Source organism: Cucurbita pepo, unplaced genomic scaffold (genome assembly GCF_002806865.2).
Source record: "Cucurbita pepo subsp. pepo cultivar mu-cu-16 unplaced genomic scaffold, ASM280686v2 Cp4.1_scaffold000223, whole genome shotgun sequence".
Lineage (NCBI taxonomy): Eukaryota > Viridiplantae > Streptophyta > Magnoliopsida > Cucurbitales > Cucurbitaceae > Cucurbita > Cucurbita pepo.
In genome coordinates this window covers 54,706-71,711 of record NW_019646480.1, presented here as the reverse complement: position 1 = coordinate 71,711, position 17,006 = coordinate 54,706, and the positions used below count along the sequence as shown (strand labels likewise).

The 17,006-nt window shown below is 31.4% G+C and overlaps 1 protein-coding gene across 1 annotated transcript; it reads left to right on the top strand.

Annotated features, from left to right (window-relative positions):
• The first annotated feature begins 2,184 nt into the window (after window positions 1-2,184).
• On the top strand, window positions 2,185-5,260 carry LOC111784529 (tetraspanin-3-like). The gene is made up of 2 exons (XM_023665199.1): window positions 2,185-2,698; window positions 4,810-5,260. Exons 1-2 carry the CDS (start codon window positions 2,186-2,188, stop codon window positions 5,152-5,154), a joined length of 858 nt encoding a protein of 285 aa, XP_023520967.1. The 5' UTR covers window position 2,185; the 3' UTR covers window positions 5,155-5,260.
• The last annotated feature ends 11,746 nt before the right edge of the window (window positions 5,261-17,006 follow it).

Genomic DNA, 17,006 nt, shown 5'->3' with positions numbered 1-17,006 from the left:
TTTTTTTTTTTTTGTTTCGATTACCCATTTAGCGGCTTGTCGTTTTTTTGTTTATAAACTACGGTGTCATTATGGTAATTTAAAACTAAACGTCTCTAGACTTCTTATCCTTTTAAACTAGAGACGTTCGTATAAGTTTGGAGTCTCGTAAGGATTCATCGTGAATGGGTGAGAAATGGAATGGAACGGAGAGAGATTTCTTTTTATTAGCTATATAGGAGCGGAGAATTCCATGTTCAAAAATCATCACTAGTCCAATAATTGTATAAATCTAATACATGTATCACGTTAAAATAATTGTGTTCCTACGTCTTGTTTAGGTCAAAATATGTGAAAGTCAATAATAGAAGGGCGAAGAGTATGATCTATGACACGCTAAGTTGGGACGTATTGACTACCATAACAGATATTGTTGGCCTTGGATGTTAGAGATTTGACTATACAACCCTACAGGTCTCTTAAGGGAGTGTCTCCGAGACAAGAACCAAAAACTCAAGAACCTTAGAACCAAGGTCCTTATGACTAAACCAAGAATTTCAGGTCTTTAGTACAGACTAGGTACAAAAGGAGGTTGTCCCTTGAGAAGAAGATGAAATGAGACAACCAAGACAAGGCATCTGGTTCGTACTAAGAAGTACAAAGGAAGAAGGAAGACGAGTTATTGAAAGATGCTAGAAAATTACTAATGGGTCAATAAGTGAGAGCCATGTAATAAGTACGGATGGATTTTAACGAACCAAGGTCGGTAGGGTTGTTGCAACCTCTAAATGTTCCATCGTGGAAATATGAAAATATGGCAATGAATTTGATTGTGTGTAGCCATGGATTTCATGGGAGGTTTATCCAGAATTCTAAAAGAATATACGATGTTATAGCTAATCATCTTGCCCAGAAAGGATACTTATACTGCAGGTAGTTGGTTATAACTCTATATGAAGGATACTGTTGGACTACATGGAGTGTCAATATCGATAATGTCAGATTGGGACCCACGTTTCACGGCCAAGATCTAGCATAGTCTTCAAAAAGCATTGGACATCTAATTGGATTATAATATTGCTTTTCATGAATAAACAGACAAACAGACAAAACATCTGGGTCAAACGCAAAAAAACATGTTACATGTCTGCGTGTTGAATTTCTCTTGCAGTTTAGACTCCAATTTGAACCTTATGGAATTTGCCTATAATAATAGTTTTCAAGCATTAACATGACACCGTTCGAGACTCTATAATGGGTAATGATGCAGGTCCTTAGTACATTGAAATGAAGTGGGTGAACGCAAGTTGTTAGAACCAAAGTTGGCTCAAACTACCAATGAGGTTGTGCAGAAGATCAGGATGAAGATGCGTACGGCCTAAAGTAAATAGAAAAGTTACGCCAATGCAAGACGTAGGAACCTAAAGTTTGAAGTATGCAACAAGATATTCTTGAAGGTAGCGTTGGTGAAAGGTGTTTTGGATTCAGGCATAAAAATAGGTGAAGCCCACGCTTCATCGAGACCTCAAAATTGTAGATTGATTTGAAATGATAATATATCGATTGAGCTTGCAACCATTCTTTCTATGGTGTATAACGTATTCCACGTGTCTATGTTTCGTAAGCACATGATCGACTAGACCCATGTGATACACTACAAGTCTTTGCAATTAGAAAAAAATTATTCCAAATTTTAGTCCCAGAAGTAAAGATCTTACGAGAGAGATAACACTCAACAAGATGCTTTGGTGAAACCATAGAGGAACCGTGAGAACCTTCTTATGTCATATCATGTAACTAATGTAATACATAAGTGTTATGAATACATGTCTCATATAACGCTACATCATGAAAAGAATGGAGATATGACTTGCATTACACGTATGTTATAAATTGAGACGGTGGGAACTCATGCATATTGTATGTCACATGCATCGGGATACTTCCTCGTTATAATGAGTACAAACGTGTACATTACAATATCTATGTTTTGCCATGATATTATATGGACTCCTTTTTCCCTTCGTGATTCGACAGCGTGAGTGTGCGCTAACTGAAGGGGGACAAAGTAGTAATTTCAAGGATCTAGCATAGAAAACAAAGGACAAACTCGTAATTTCACTTCCGATTGGCTAATAGAAAAAAAAAAAAACCATTATAAAAACCACTCCTCACAAGTCAAAGAACCAAATAGAAGCTCACCACCATGAGAACCAGCAACCACTTGATCGGACTCCTAAACTTCCTAACCTTCCTCCTCTCCCTCCCCATCATCGGCGGAGGCATATGGCTAACCAACCACGCCAACACCACCGACTGCCTCAAGTTCCTTCAATGGCCCCTCATCGTCATCGGCGTCGCCATCATGGTCGTCTCTCTCGCCGGCTTCGGCGGCGCCTGCTACCGCAACACCTTCCTCATGTGGCTCTACCTCTTCGCCATGTTCTTCATCATCGCCGCCATTCTCGGCTTCATAATCTTCGCCTACGCCGTCACCGACAAGGGCTCCGGCCGCCCTCTACCTAACCGACTCTATTTGGACTACTATTTGCAAGACTATTCTGGGTGGCTCAGGGACCGCGTCGCCGATGATGGCTACTGGGCTAAGATTAGCTCCTGTGTTAGAGACTCCAATGCTTGCCGGAAAATTGGCAGAACCGTCGGCGGTTTGCCGGAGACCATCGATATGTTTTACCTTAGACATCTCACTCCGGTTGAGGTACGTACATTTTTTCTTTTTATATTATATATTTAAATATATAATATATTTATTTTTTCAAAATAAAATAATATTTATAATATTATATACGTATATATTGATGAATTTTAATTTTTAAATTATGGATTTGTTTTTGAAAAATTAATAAAAGGGACCCTTCTCATGTACTTATAATTGTTACAAAACACAATAATTTAATTTAATTTAATTTAATTTGATATTAATATGAAAATTTCATAATGTATACATATTTTTTTTGGGGTGATTATTCACATTATATATTAATTAGATAAATATCCAAAAAAAAAAAAAAAATTATAGTGGGATTTTTAAAGTTCATATTTCCTTTCAATATATATATATATATACTGAAATATTTGGAGTGAAACAAAATATTCAAAACTTTGATACACGTGGCGTAATCGTAGCCGGTGGGCGGTGGTCTTTTTTTTTTACAAGTGGAGCATTTCCCAATAACCGCGTCCCAACCGCCGTGTATTTAATTAACTTTTTATTTTTTTTATTTTTTTTTCATTTTTAGATTAATTTAATAAAAATTTCCATAATTTATCTTTAAAATACTTCCAATTTAAAAAATAATTCAAAAATATTTTTAGTATTAATAATATATTTAAAAGAATATTCATGAAATTTTAAACGATATATTAATACTCTTTAACTTTATAAAAAAATTTAATTTTTTTTACACAAATATATGAATGAAAACTATCCAACAACATTTCATAGATTATCTCCCTTTTCAATATTATTTTTTAAAGTTAAGATATTAATGAAACTTTTAAAAACTTTTACGTGTTAAATACTTTTAAATTCTTAAGGGTATTATTTAAATAAAATATTAACTGTTTCTATTGAGTTATCTTAGTTTTTTTTTTATTTTTTTTTATTTTTTTTTATTTTATTCCCTTAAATTATTGTTTAATACAACTAAATTTATTCCATATAAAATTTAAATTAATAGGCTTAAAAAAATATTTAAGAGTATGAATTATTTTTTCGTATTTGTTTATAAGTTAGGGAAAGTATTATTTTTATTTTTTTAAAAGGGGTTTAAATTTGTAGATATTTAAAATAAAAGAAAATTGTGAATATTTTAAATGATTGAAATGAATCTAGAGATCCAATCTTGGGAAGAGAATAATATAAAAATAATCCAAAACCTTATTATATTCCTCTCTTTATATTGCATTAAAGTGCCTTTCTTTTTTATTTTTTCTTCTTTGGTCACCTATTTGACTTTTAATTAATTTTTTTTTATAAAAAAAACTAAACTTATAAACCTCTATTGGGGACGTTTGAGACGTTGAGTGAAATTATTAAATTAATTAATTAACGTGTCGGGATAAATATGTTGTTGAATCTTCTTTATAAAGTTTATATCTAGTTTTGTCGTTAGTATATTGAACCATTTTTTCTTAATTTGAGATCGTGGGATTAAATTGAAAAATTTTAAATTCTATTTCATTCGAAAAAATATATATTTTTGCGTTAGGTTATGAATTAATATTAAAAAATATATATTTTTGTTATATATATATATATATATATATTTATTTATTTATTTATTTATTTATTTATTTATTTATTGTTTTTATTTAATTTCATTTGGAAGGTAATTTTTAAAAAATATATATTCTAAGTTTGTATGGTAAAGGTTAAATAAAAGTTTTATAAACTAATATTTTACTTTTATTAAAAATAAAAATTTGAATAAAGGACCCGAATAATTCGAACCAACATAATCTAATAAAATTATTGTTGGGTCGGGATGGGTTCATTATTTAATAAATGTTCTTTAAGTTGAAAATTTTACTACTCGAACAATTGAGTTGGAGCTATAAAATGTCTCAGCTTGATCCAACTCAATCCATGAGTACTTCTAACGGTTGAAGCTAGATTGTGAAACATGTAAGTTAAACGAAGAGTGACATGTTTTAGTCTGTGTCACCCAGTAAGTTGGAGTAAGTCGAACATCTCTAAATATTTCCATAAAAAAAACATCGAGAAAAAGCGCGTAAAAAAAGACGAAGTAATTGATATTTCTTCTCCCTTTGATTTGATTTCTTGTTGCTATGGTGTGTTTTTTGAAGTCTGGTTGCTGCAAGCCTCCGACAGTGTGTGGGTATGTGTATGTGAACGAGACAGTCTGGGATGTTGGGGGAGGGCTCGTGGGGCCTGAGCCTGACTGTGCAAGGTGGAGCAATGACCAACACCAACTTTGCTATGCTTGTGACTCTTGCAAGGCTGGAGTTCTAGCCAGCATCAAGAAGAGCTGGAGAAAGGTCTTGGTCATTAACATCGTTGTCTTGATCATTCTCGTAATCTCTTACGTTGTTGGCTATGCAGCCTTTCGAAATAATCGACGCATGGATAATGATGAACCTGCTGGTTCTGCTCGCATGACCAAATACAAACCGCGTTGGTTTAACATTTGATCGAGAATTTATAAAACGTGAAAATAAAGTGCACGTGTAGAGTCCGTGATTAATGTATTTTGTAATATGGAACTTGTATTTTGATTTGTTTGAATTCAAAATAGCATTAAAATAAATTAGAAATTGAATTGATGTATACATTTTGGTTATATAAATGATTTTTAACAATAACTTTTAAGATAAAATGATTTAATAATAATATCATGTAGGTCTTTGGAGTTAACTTTTTTGGAGCAATTTGATTGGCTACCAAAGATCAGAGATTCTTTTTTGTCTACCTGATCACTCTTAGGTTGGGAAGGAGAACGAATTATTTTTTACAACCGTCCTTAAGAAACTCGTTTAAAAACCTTGAGGGTAACCCTTAAAGTAAAAGCTCAAAGAGACAATATTTACTAGAATTGGGCTTGGGCCGTTACAAAACTTGTCGAACATGTTGAGGTTTATTGAGAGTAGTCTCACGTTGGCTAATTAAGAGAAATATCATGGATTTATAAATAAGAAATACTATCTACATTGGTACGAGAACTTATGTTCAAAATGGACAATATCATACCATTCTCGAGGATTCTGATTTCTAATTGAACAGATAACAGCCCAGAATACAATATTCAATATTTATTCGACAGAGTCAAATATGAAACGTGATCGAATATAACTTGATTTGAAATTTGTTTGAAGGAAGAACTAGAGCTGAAAAGAATCAAGCATGGTTCTCAAAACTTTCTCAGATGTCTGCCATTGTTTATCATTGGCACTAGCCACAATTAACACAACCGTGCTTCCTTTAGCCGTTGCCTTGGCTAGATTGTGTGTACCCGTCAGTGCATAAAGAGTCTCCGGTGTGTATTTGTAAAAAAAACATAAGTTTTTAAGGTTGTTCTATTCAAACTTAACATATTCAAGAAGAAACTACATAATAACTACAAAAGTATCCATTGGCGTTGGCAGCAAGAAAGTGAAGAAAAATAATAGGTCAGGAGAAAAAGGAATTAAAGTACAGATTCAAGAAGAAACTAGAGGCTGCCTTAATCAGTGAAGTGCAACCTGCTAGTCGATGTGTTTCATCAGACTTTATCGTCTCAACCAAGGAAGCCTAGAGGAAGGCCATCAGGACGTAAGAAAAACGAGACTTCAAACTTGTCATCTCGTTACAAATGATATATTCTTGAGGATTGTTGAAAGGGAGTCCCACATCGGCTAATTAAGTAGTTGATCATGGGTTTATAAGTAAAGAATACATCTCGATTGATATGAGGCCCTTTGGGGAAACCAAACGCAAAGCCATCAGAGTTTATGCTCAAAGTGGATAATATCATACCATTATGGAGAGTCGTGGTTCCTAACAATACTTATCGATCTCAGGGTATAATTATGAGTTTTATAAAGAATAGTGTAAATTGAATATACGACTACATTATAAGTTTCTTAAAAAGATAATTTATCGGAACGAGGATAAGAAAATCTCATATCTCTAAGTTATTTTTATAGCATGTAATAGGCCAAATCCACCGCTAGCAGATATTGTCCACTTTAACCAGTTACGTATTGTTGTCAGCCTAACGCGTGTACTAGGGAGAGGTTCCACACCCTTATAAGGAATGCTTTGTTCCCTCTGACCGATGTGGGATCTCACATAGTATTATTGTGCTTAAAGAACGATTATAACAAAAATATAATCTACGAGACAGAGGAGGATTATACCGTATGATCACCGAGTTTCTCAACTGATGATTCAACGAGTTCTTCAGGATTGAACGTATTTCCAGTAACAAAAGGGCCAAGTTGGAGGCAGAAGGAACTGGTATGGTTGCACATTTCCTGCAAAGAACTAAATTTCAACTATAACCATTAGCATATAAATCATTTAACTTAGAAGACAGTGACAAGAAGAAATTATAACCAAAAATAAGCTTTCTGCATCCGTCCTACATAGGATATGCTTTCAGCTACGCCTATTTGGTTCGATGTCAAGGTTAGATTGCTTTTGTTTCACCTTGTTTTAAGTTTCTAGATCGTTTTTGTGAGATCCCATCGAGTAGAGGGGGAAACGAATCATTCTTTATAAGTACGCGTAAACCTCTTCATGGCAAACACATTTTAAAACTTTGAGGAGAAGCCAAAAATAGAAAACCCAAAGAAGACAATATCTATTAGCGGTGAACTTGAGCTCTTAGAGTTGATCGAGTATCTACTAGCCAGAAAGGAATTTGGAATAGAGTAGGCTATAAGAATTATCTTGTTGGAGAGTTTTAGAAATTGTTTGACATTGCTCTATGATTCAGTGATTTGATGTTCATCACTCGGGAGTGAATGTGTTAATTGTACCACTATGGTAGATGATTAATGTTTTGAGATTTGCTCATAGATTATATGATCAATGTCATTGGATTTGATCAGGATTACATGCTAGATACTCCTATTTAGGGCAGGGATGCAGGCTAGATGACCTAATTTTGAATCGTTTTAGGTCCACTACATGTTATATTTTATTGTATGTGTATGATACCTATGAGATCTCACATCGATTGGAGAGAGGAATAAAACATTTTTTATATGGGTGTGTAAACCAAAATTCTTACTAGCACACGCGTTTTAAAAACACAAGTCAAGAAGGGAAGGTCGAAATAGGACAATATCTGCTCCCAGTGAACTTAGATTGTTATAAATGGTATCAGAGTCAAACATCATGGGTCAGTCCGTCTATCATCCACGCCTGCCTTATCCACTTTTTTTTATTTCTTTTTTATAAATTACTAAAAGTATTTTAAAGTAAAATTTATATTTTGTTATTTTAAATTTTTTAATAATACTCCTAACACTTCAAAAATATACATATATTAGGACAGTTAATTTTAGATAAAAACGGTGAATATTTTATTTTAAAATGTATCCTTAAACTTTTTCGAGGGTAAAAATACCCTTTTAAACAGTAAAAAGTTTTATATCTCAAGTATTTCTAAAAAAAAATTAAAAAATGTTATTTAATAAATATTCAGCAACACTACTTTTAATATTTATAAAAATAAATAAATAAATAAGTTCTTACTAGGGATGGAAGGGTAAATCTCATTCGCATGGATCATATTTTTAACTTTTATATATTTTTCTAAAATTTGTAGGGTATTAATGTTATTTTTTTTTAATTCATAGATATTTTTGAAATTTAGTTTAAATATAGTTTTTTTTTTTTTTTTTAAATTAAGGAGATAAGGAAACTTTTAGGTATTTTTTAAAATTTTTAAAATTTAAGGGTATTATGAACTAAAATCTAGACATGAATGGCCACGTTGAAATAAAACAATGGTAATATTGATGAGAATTTATTTTTTATTTTATTTTTGTACGAACCCGATTCTCAAGAAGAAAAAACCATATGAACTCGGTTTGAGTTAGGATTTGATTTGTTACGAAGCGATTCAACCACTATCGAGGCCATCCAACTTACTTTGCTCAAAGCTAGCTTGTCGTCGAACGAGGGTTCGAGCAGGCAACTAACACAAGAGAGGATTCATATATATCCAACAATTGTTGTTCTTCTTCCCCCACCATTTTGGTTCCCTCTGTTCTGGAAATTCAACAATAATTAACAATAATTATTTAGTGATTTAGTTATCCTTTTAAGAAAATTCAACATCCAACCTCTTGAATGTTTGAAGATGTTTGCAAAGTACTATTAATTATGACTCTTAATACTCACTCGACTCAAAATTAAAGTTCGTTCATATTTGAAAATGTGTCAAACCAAGATGTTAATTAGAATTAAAATTAATTTTCCATAATTATGAATATTATATTGGTTCTCTTAAAAAAAAATTATGAATTATATTTTTAATTGAAGCTAAGTTTTGATTATTATAAGGTTAGAATTATTCAAAATTTTCTTCCTTATTTTTCTTAAAAGTATTTCTTAGGTCCGAGTTAATTTTACGAACAATTTTTTTTATAAAAAATTAGTTGATATATCAGATAGTGAAGTACTGAATAAAAAGAGAGAAATATTCATATAAGGATAATTATTTTATTATGGCTATGCCATTTTTATAGATAGAAGAGAGTAATGCCCCACAAACACAGATAGAGAGAGGGCTTATTGTAAGTAAAGATAGCAGTCTAAGTAGTTATACTCCTACTTAGGGACAGGGAATTCAATGACTTCTTCAAAAGAACAGAGCTTATAGAAATCCGGCCATACTGCAGGCCACACCACCTTTGCAATATATGACCAATGAAAACCATGGTCATTTATAGCTTCTATCACAATAATATAATATTTGTCACGCCAACCTATCATGGGACCATACAGACCGTTCACTACACGCTTGTAAATGAAACGATGTCCTTCATCCTTGTTATGTTGTTCCACTGCAAACCTTCCAACTTTTTGCACATGTTCTTCATTGACATCCTTAATTGGAACTAGATCTGAAGGGAAGTTTTCGCAACTCATTTTGGAACACCTTTGATAGATAACTTCAACAAACTTAATGTGCTCATGAATATTTTGGAGTTCGATATTTATAGTTGTGGCTGAACGCTACTCAAATTGATATAGTCGAATCTTACAACAAAGACTAATTGAGCATTCCTCTACCACGAGATAGCTTGGAATCAAATTCTTTAATTAAGATGATAGTTGCATTGTTTTAGTCAAACAACCAAGACTAGTGTATTACTAATAGTACAAACATTTTAAGCGTGTAATTAAATTTGTGAGTAGATGTTTGGATTAAGCTCACTTAAACCGGTAATCTTAAATTCTATAAAACAATATATAAGATTTCATTTTTTTTTTACATTCCCAAGAACGAAATAAAGAGTAAAAAAAATGTCATTTGTGCCATGTTTTAATTTTAATTTGATTTTTAAAAAAAAAAAAAAAAGAAAAAAAAAAAATTCTCTCTCGAATATGGTACCGTATTAATTATCCTCTCTTGAGTGAATTTTAAGTTAAAACATATTCTCAACGTAAGTAATTCCAAGCTACCAGCTTCACAGTAAGAGGGACATGTCTATACGAAATGTTGTATTATAAATGTCTAACATATTCATTGTACGAACAAGTGTTTAATACATATTCAACACATGTAAAACGGCGACATGAGAATATGTTATTATAATGCTTTCTTTACGCCCATTCAAAATTGTTTGAAAACTAGCACATCAAATATTAGGATTGACTAACTACAACTTTAATTTTGTCATTTAATGGGTCGTTTAGACCAAAGGAATAAAGAAGGGAATGAACATAGAAATGAGAAAGGGAAACAAAACCCTTAAACTTTAGTACATAGCTTCAAAGATGGGACGTGAGAATAAGTTATTCTCAATGCTTTTTTATATCAGTCAAACAGTATTTGATAAGCCTACGTAATTAAGGATTTTCTTTCTCCTTCTTCTTCATTCGTTTAATTTTTTTTTTTCTTTTTTTTTTACATAAAAAAAAAAAGCTAAATATGAGAATGAAGAAATTATGAAAGAGAAAGAAAATTATGAAAGAGAAAGAAAAGAAGAAGAAATAATTTGTGTTTTTGTTGTATTTTTGTGTTAGGCTTTTTAAGAAATGGTACGAAATCTTGTCCTGTAGTGTCATAATTGTCAGTTTATCATGTTCTTGGTCTCTTATTAAAAATACCATTGAACTTTGCAGTCTATCTACAAAATAGTCCTAAAACTTTCAAAAGTTTTAATAATACCATTAAACATTTGAAAAAGTTTAAAAAACATCCCTAAACTTTCAAATTAAAAAATATTTTTACTATTGGTTTTGGATAAAATCTATTACTATTTTTTTTTCCTTAAATTTTCAAAAAAATTTCAAAACTACCCTTTATCTTTTAAAATGTTTCATTAATAAAAATTTCAAAACTACCCTTTATCTTTTAAAATGTTTCATTAATATCTTTAAATAAAAATAAATTAAAAAAATTTAAAAAAAAACTCCAAAAATAATATTAAGTTAATACCAATACTACTTGTCATCAAGCCAAAGAGTTATTGCCCTTCAATATGTCAGATTCAGCCACTCATGTAGCCATGCATCTTGACCATCCGGCAGCATTTGTAAGAAAATTTCTTCATCTGTTTGATGTGTTCGTTCTTAATACAAGACATCACTAAAACAGAGCAAAACTCAAAGAAAATAGATGGGTAATGTACAAAGATAGAATTCGTAGTGAACTCAATAACTTAAAAGAAATTGACACAACTAAGAATTTCACAGCGCAGTATTGTCCAATGGTTGAATTCGCAACTCTCTTCTCATCCTCGACTAAATGTTTTTTTTTTTTTTTTTTTTGAGGACCATGTATTCTTGTCGTTTTTAGAATGAGTAATAAGCAAAGTAGAGCAAAATAAAAATTTGTTATCCTCGACTAAATGTTTTTTTTTTTTTTTTTTTTGAGGACCATGTATTCTTGTCGTTTTTAGAATGAGTAATAAGCAAAGTAGAGCAAAATAAAAATTTGTTATCCTCGACTAAATGTTTTTTTTTTTTTTTTTTTTGAGGACCATGTATTCTTGTCGTTTTTAGAATGAGTAATAAGCAAAGTAGAGCAAAATAAAAATTTGTTATCCTCGACTAAATGTTTTTTTTTTTTTTTTTTGAGGACCATGTATTCTTGTCGTTTTTAGAATGAGTAATAAGCAAAGTAGAGCAAAATAAAAATTTGTTATCAAGAGGTAGTTGTATTTTATTATAGGGTTGGAATTAAATGACAAAACAAAATTTGAAATAAAAAAAATGTTTATGGTATAATATACCAGATAAGATAAGATAATTTTAATTTTGTTAATTAAATATTTGTTTTATATCATATAAAATAAAAATGAAAACACTATTATTATGTAATATGTTTACCATTTTGTTTTCATATTTATAATTATTCAAATTATATTACCTTTAAAAATTTTCTTCCCTTTTTTTTTCTTAAAATTATTTTCTTAGGTCTGAATTAATTTTAAGAACAATTTTCTTTATAACAAGTTAGTTGATACAGAGTTACGCAAATCAAATTGAAATAGCCGAATCATACAACAAAGATTTATTGAGCATTCCTCTATTAAGAGATAACTTGGAATCATATTCTTTAATCGGGATGATGGTTGCAAGAACGAAACAAAGGTAATTTGTGACATGTTTTAATTTTAATTTTCTTTGATTTTTCAAGATTAAAAAAAAATTATTCTCGTTGGAGTGAATTTTAAGTGAAACATATTCTCTACCTATGTAATTCCAAGCTACAAGCCCACGTTAAGAGAGACATGTTTATACGAAATGTTGGATTATAAATGTCTAACATATTCAATACATGTTGAGGAGGGACATGAGAATAAGTTATTCTAATGCTCACTCATTCAAAATAGTTTAAAAACTCGACCATCAAATATTAGGATTGACTAACTACAACTTTAAAAATAAAAATGAATCCACTATTATTAGAACAGAGAAAATTATTTTGTTTTCATATTTATAATTATTCAAATAAAAAAATATTTTCTTATTTTACGAACAATTTTTTTTATAACAAGTTAGTTGATATTAGAGAAAATGACGTACTCAATAAAGAAAAAAAAATACTGATATAAGGATAATTATTTCATTATGGTTATGCCATTTTTATAGATAAAACAAAGTATGTCCTACAAACACAAGTAGAGAGAGAGCTTGTTCTAAATAAAGATAACAGTCTAGTAGTTATACTTCTATTTGAGGTCAGGGAATTCGATGACTTCTTCAAAAGACAAGAGCTTCTCGGATGGCGGCCCAGGCCACATCATATGTATACAATCTAACTTCTTCACCTTTGCAATATATGACAAATGAAAACCAAGGTCATTTATAGCTTCTATCACAATAATATAATATTTGGGACCCAAGCCTATAATGGGACTGTACAAACCGTTCACCACACGCTTGTAAATGAAATGATGTCCATCATTCTTGTTATGCTCTTCCACTGCAAACCATCCAACTCTTTCCACTTCTTCTACACTGACATCCTTTATTGGAACTAAATTTGAAGGCAACTCTTCACAACTCATTTTGGAACACCTTTGATAGATAGCTTTAGCAACTTACTTTGCTCATGAATATTTTGGAGTTCGATATTTATAGTTGTGGCTGAACGCTACTCAAATTGATATAGTCGAATCTTACAACAAAGACTAATTGAGCATTCCTCTATTAGAAGATAGCTTGCAATCATATTCTTTAATTGGGATGATGGTTGCATTGTTTTAGTCAAACAACCGAGACTAGTGTATTATCAATAGTACAAACATTTTGTACGTTTTTTATTATTATTTTTTATTTATTTTTTTATTTACATATTAGTAGTTGTATACAAATAATAATTAAATTTTGTGAGTAGAAGTTTGGATCAAGCTCACTTAAACCGATAAGATTTTTTTATTTTTTATTATTATTATTTTTTTTAACATTTGCAAGAACAAAACAAAGAGTCAATAAAATGTCACTAGTGCCCTGTCTAATTTTAATTTTCTTTGATTTTTTTGTTTTTTAAAAAAGATTTTCTCTCGAATGTGGTACGGTATTTATTATTCTCTCTAGAGTGAATTTTAAGTAAAACATATTCTCTGCCTAAATAATTTCAAACTACAAGCTTCACACTAAGAGGGACATGTCTATATGAAATGTTGGATTATAAATGTCTAACATATTCACTGTACTAACAATTTCTTAATACTTATTACACATGTTGAGGAGGGACATGAGCATAAGTTATACGAATCCTTTCTTTACCCCAATTCAAAATAGTTTAAAAACTAGAACATCAAATATTACAATTGACTAACTACAACTTTAATTTTGTCGTTTAATGGATCATTTAGACCAATGGAACAAAGATGGGAATGAACAAAGAAATAAAGGAAATAAAAGGCTTAAACTTTAGTTCATAGTTTTAGAGATGAGACGTGAGAATAAGTTATTTTCATACTTTCTTTATGTCAGTCAGAGAGTATTTGATACACTTCTCGAATTTTAAAGATTTTTTTCTTCTTTTTTCTTTCTCCTCTTTCACGTTTAACTTTTATTTTTATTTATATATATAAAAAAAGGTTAAATATGAGAATGAAATTATGAAAGAGAAATAAATGAAGAAGAAATAACTTGTGTTTTGTCGTATTTTTGTCTTTAAGTTTTTTTAAAAATTTGCATGAAATTTTGTCGGTGAGGTGTCATAATTGTGTCTCATGTCCGTATATCATGTTCTTGGATCTTTTAATAAAAATATCACTAAACCCGACAGTATGCGAAAAAAATAATCCTAAGACTTTTAAAAGTTTGAATAATACCATTAAACATTTGAACAAAATTTTAAAAACACCCCTAAGCTTTTAAATTAAAAAATATCATTAGTTTTGATAAAAACTATTACTATTTTTTTTTTTTAAATACTCTTAAATTTTTAAAACAATTTCAAAACTACCCTTTTATCTTTTAAGATGTTTTAAATTTAATTTTAAAACAATTTTAAAAAAAAAAAATAATTTTAGAGTTAATATCTGTTTCAAAAATAGTACTAAACTTTGGAATGTAACATTAAAACAGAGATAATCTTGAAGGTGTCGATAGATGGTTTCAGTCCTACTGATGGTAAAAACGTTTTTGATTTGTTCATAAAAGTAAAGGGTATTAATGAGAAAGTTTTCATAGTATGTTTTAACTACCGTACTAATTCTTAAGTTATTTTTTAATTTTTTTTTTAATCTTTTAATTTTTTTTTTTTTTTTGGTTTAAAAAAGGATGAATGAAACTTTTTAAAACATTTTTTCAAAGCCTTGGGTGAGGAAGCTTTCAACTCTTATCTCCTAAACTTATTTTAAATTTCCCATGAGAGTTGAGAATAGGAATTGGATGGAGAAATCAAATTGAGTAGAAAACAATTTTGAAAGATTGTACTGAATATGTGGAAGAGTACTTAACGAGTAGAGCGTATCAACTTGAAATGGAAATTGCATCGATGGAGGCTTAGACTCTTGCCCAGAGTGTGAAATTGGTTGGCGATGGAAACGATATCTGGGTCTTCGACATCAACGACACCTTGCTTTGCAATCTTCCTTACTACCGAGACCATGGTTATGGCAGCACTGTAGAAATTCTCCATGAGTTCTGATTAGTGAAGAAAGGATTGTTTTTAAGAACAGGCCGTACAGTTGAAGCATCTCAGTATATGTGGAAAAGAATTCAAGGGATGAATGCAAGTCGGTTTGGGATTAAATAAAAACTTCAGCTAAGGCCAACCAAGTAAGTTGTCTTACTATCAGCATGATTATATTTGATGTTGACAAGTATCCCGTGGTTCTGTTGTAACGCCCCTAATTTTCTAAACCTAATTAGTGACATCACCTATGCATAATTCATTACGCGGAACCTCATCATAAATAACCTTGGAAAAACACAATAGAGTCTCTCATAAAGATTCATAAATCCAAAACAAACTTATCTCTCGAAATAAAACCTTCTCTAACTCAATTCCAAATAAATCTAAATAACAATATTCAATGTCTTAACTTAAAACCGTCAAATAACAACTCCTAAAAATATCCCCTCTCCAACTTCCATGGTGTTTTCAGTTCCACCGTCAACGGTACATTGGTGCCTTGCCTTTACCTGAAAAATGTAGGTAGCACGTAGCTTGAGTATTTTATGAAATACTCAGTAAGTCACCCCACTGTTGGGGTTAGAAATGCAAACACATGTAACATATGAACGGGACCTAACTTTTCATAAACTTTACATGGCCTTGGGTGCTTTTCTATTATGGGCAGGATTGATGTGTGGTACTCTTTCACACGTGGCCCATGTACGCGTACATGGACCCACCAGGCAGGCTCATATATGTACCCGTGGGCCTGGCTTGGTCGGGCACAACGTATTACACGTAGCTGGACACCACAGAACGGAAAAGAGCCCGCATGATATCATGGTGAACATAAATATCGTATTTCATTCTTTCATAACATAAATGGGAAGAATCCCAATGCACATGACATGCATATATGCATGAGGTCCCTTAACATATCTAACATGACATTACATAAGCAGTGCTAACATCGCATATACGTTTCTTACATTACATGCCATCTCACATGACTTACCTTACATAGCATATTACATAACATGAAAGTACATTCCAGTTACATAAACATCTCATAACATGACTTGATAATACTTCGTGTATCCATGGCATTGATCAACATTTTTATGGCATATATTACTCACATATCATTCATAACTTCACATAACATAAACAGTCAACAGTCAACAGTCAACAGTCAACATAACCCATTACGTTTCATAGCATAAACAGTCACATAATTCATACATCATATAGTCATATCACATAATAAAACATGGTGCATGCAGGGGCCACAAGACACGCACCATCATACAACATGTAGTAAACTAACTCTAACAATAAGTTCACTTACCTCGATGGCCCTGGCCGAAGTCACTCACAACAAGCTAATCCCAACGGTTAAATACGTCCTATAATAATCACATAAAAACTTAGGAACCTTTCATAACATACCCTAGCTAAATCTCATGCTATTCATCAAAATAAACTCCTGACCCAATCCATCTTTAACGGTTAGGAACCATACTGACCTCAAATGGTAAAACTAAGGGCAGAAATGGCTTCGGAAGGGCTGAAAACCTTGGAATCGATATATTATAGTGATACTGAGCCACCAAGTCGAGCTGCCGAGCCGACCAACTAAGCCACCAAGTCGAGCTGCGGGAATTGACGGAATCGAACCGATTTCGTACACGTGCGAGCCAAGCCGCACTGTGTACGCGTACGAAGCTGCCGGAGCTGTTGGGC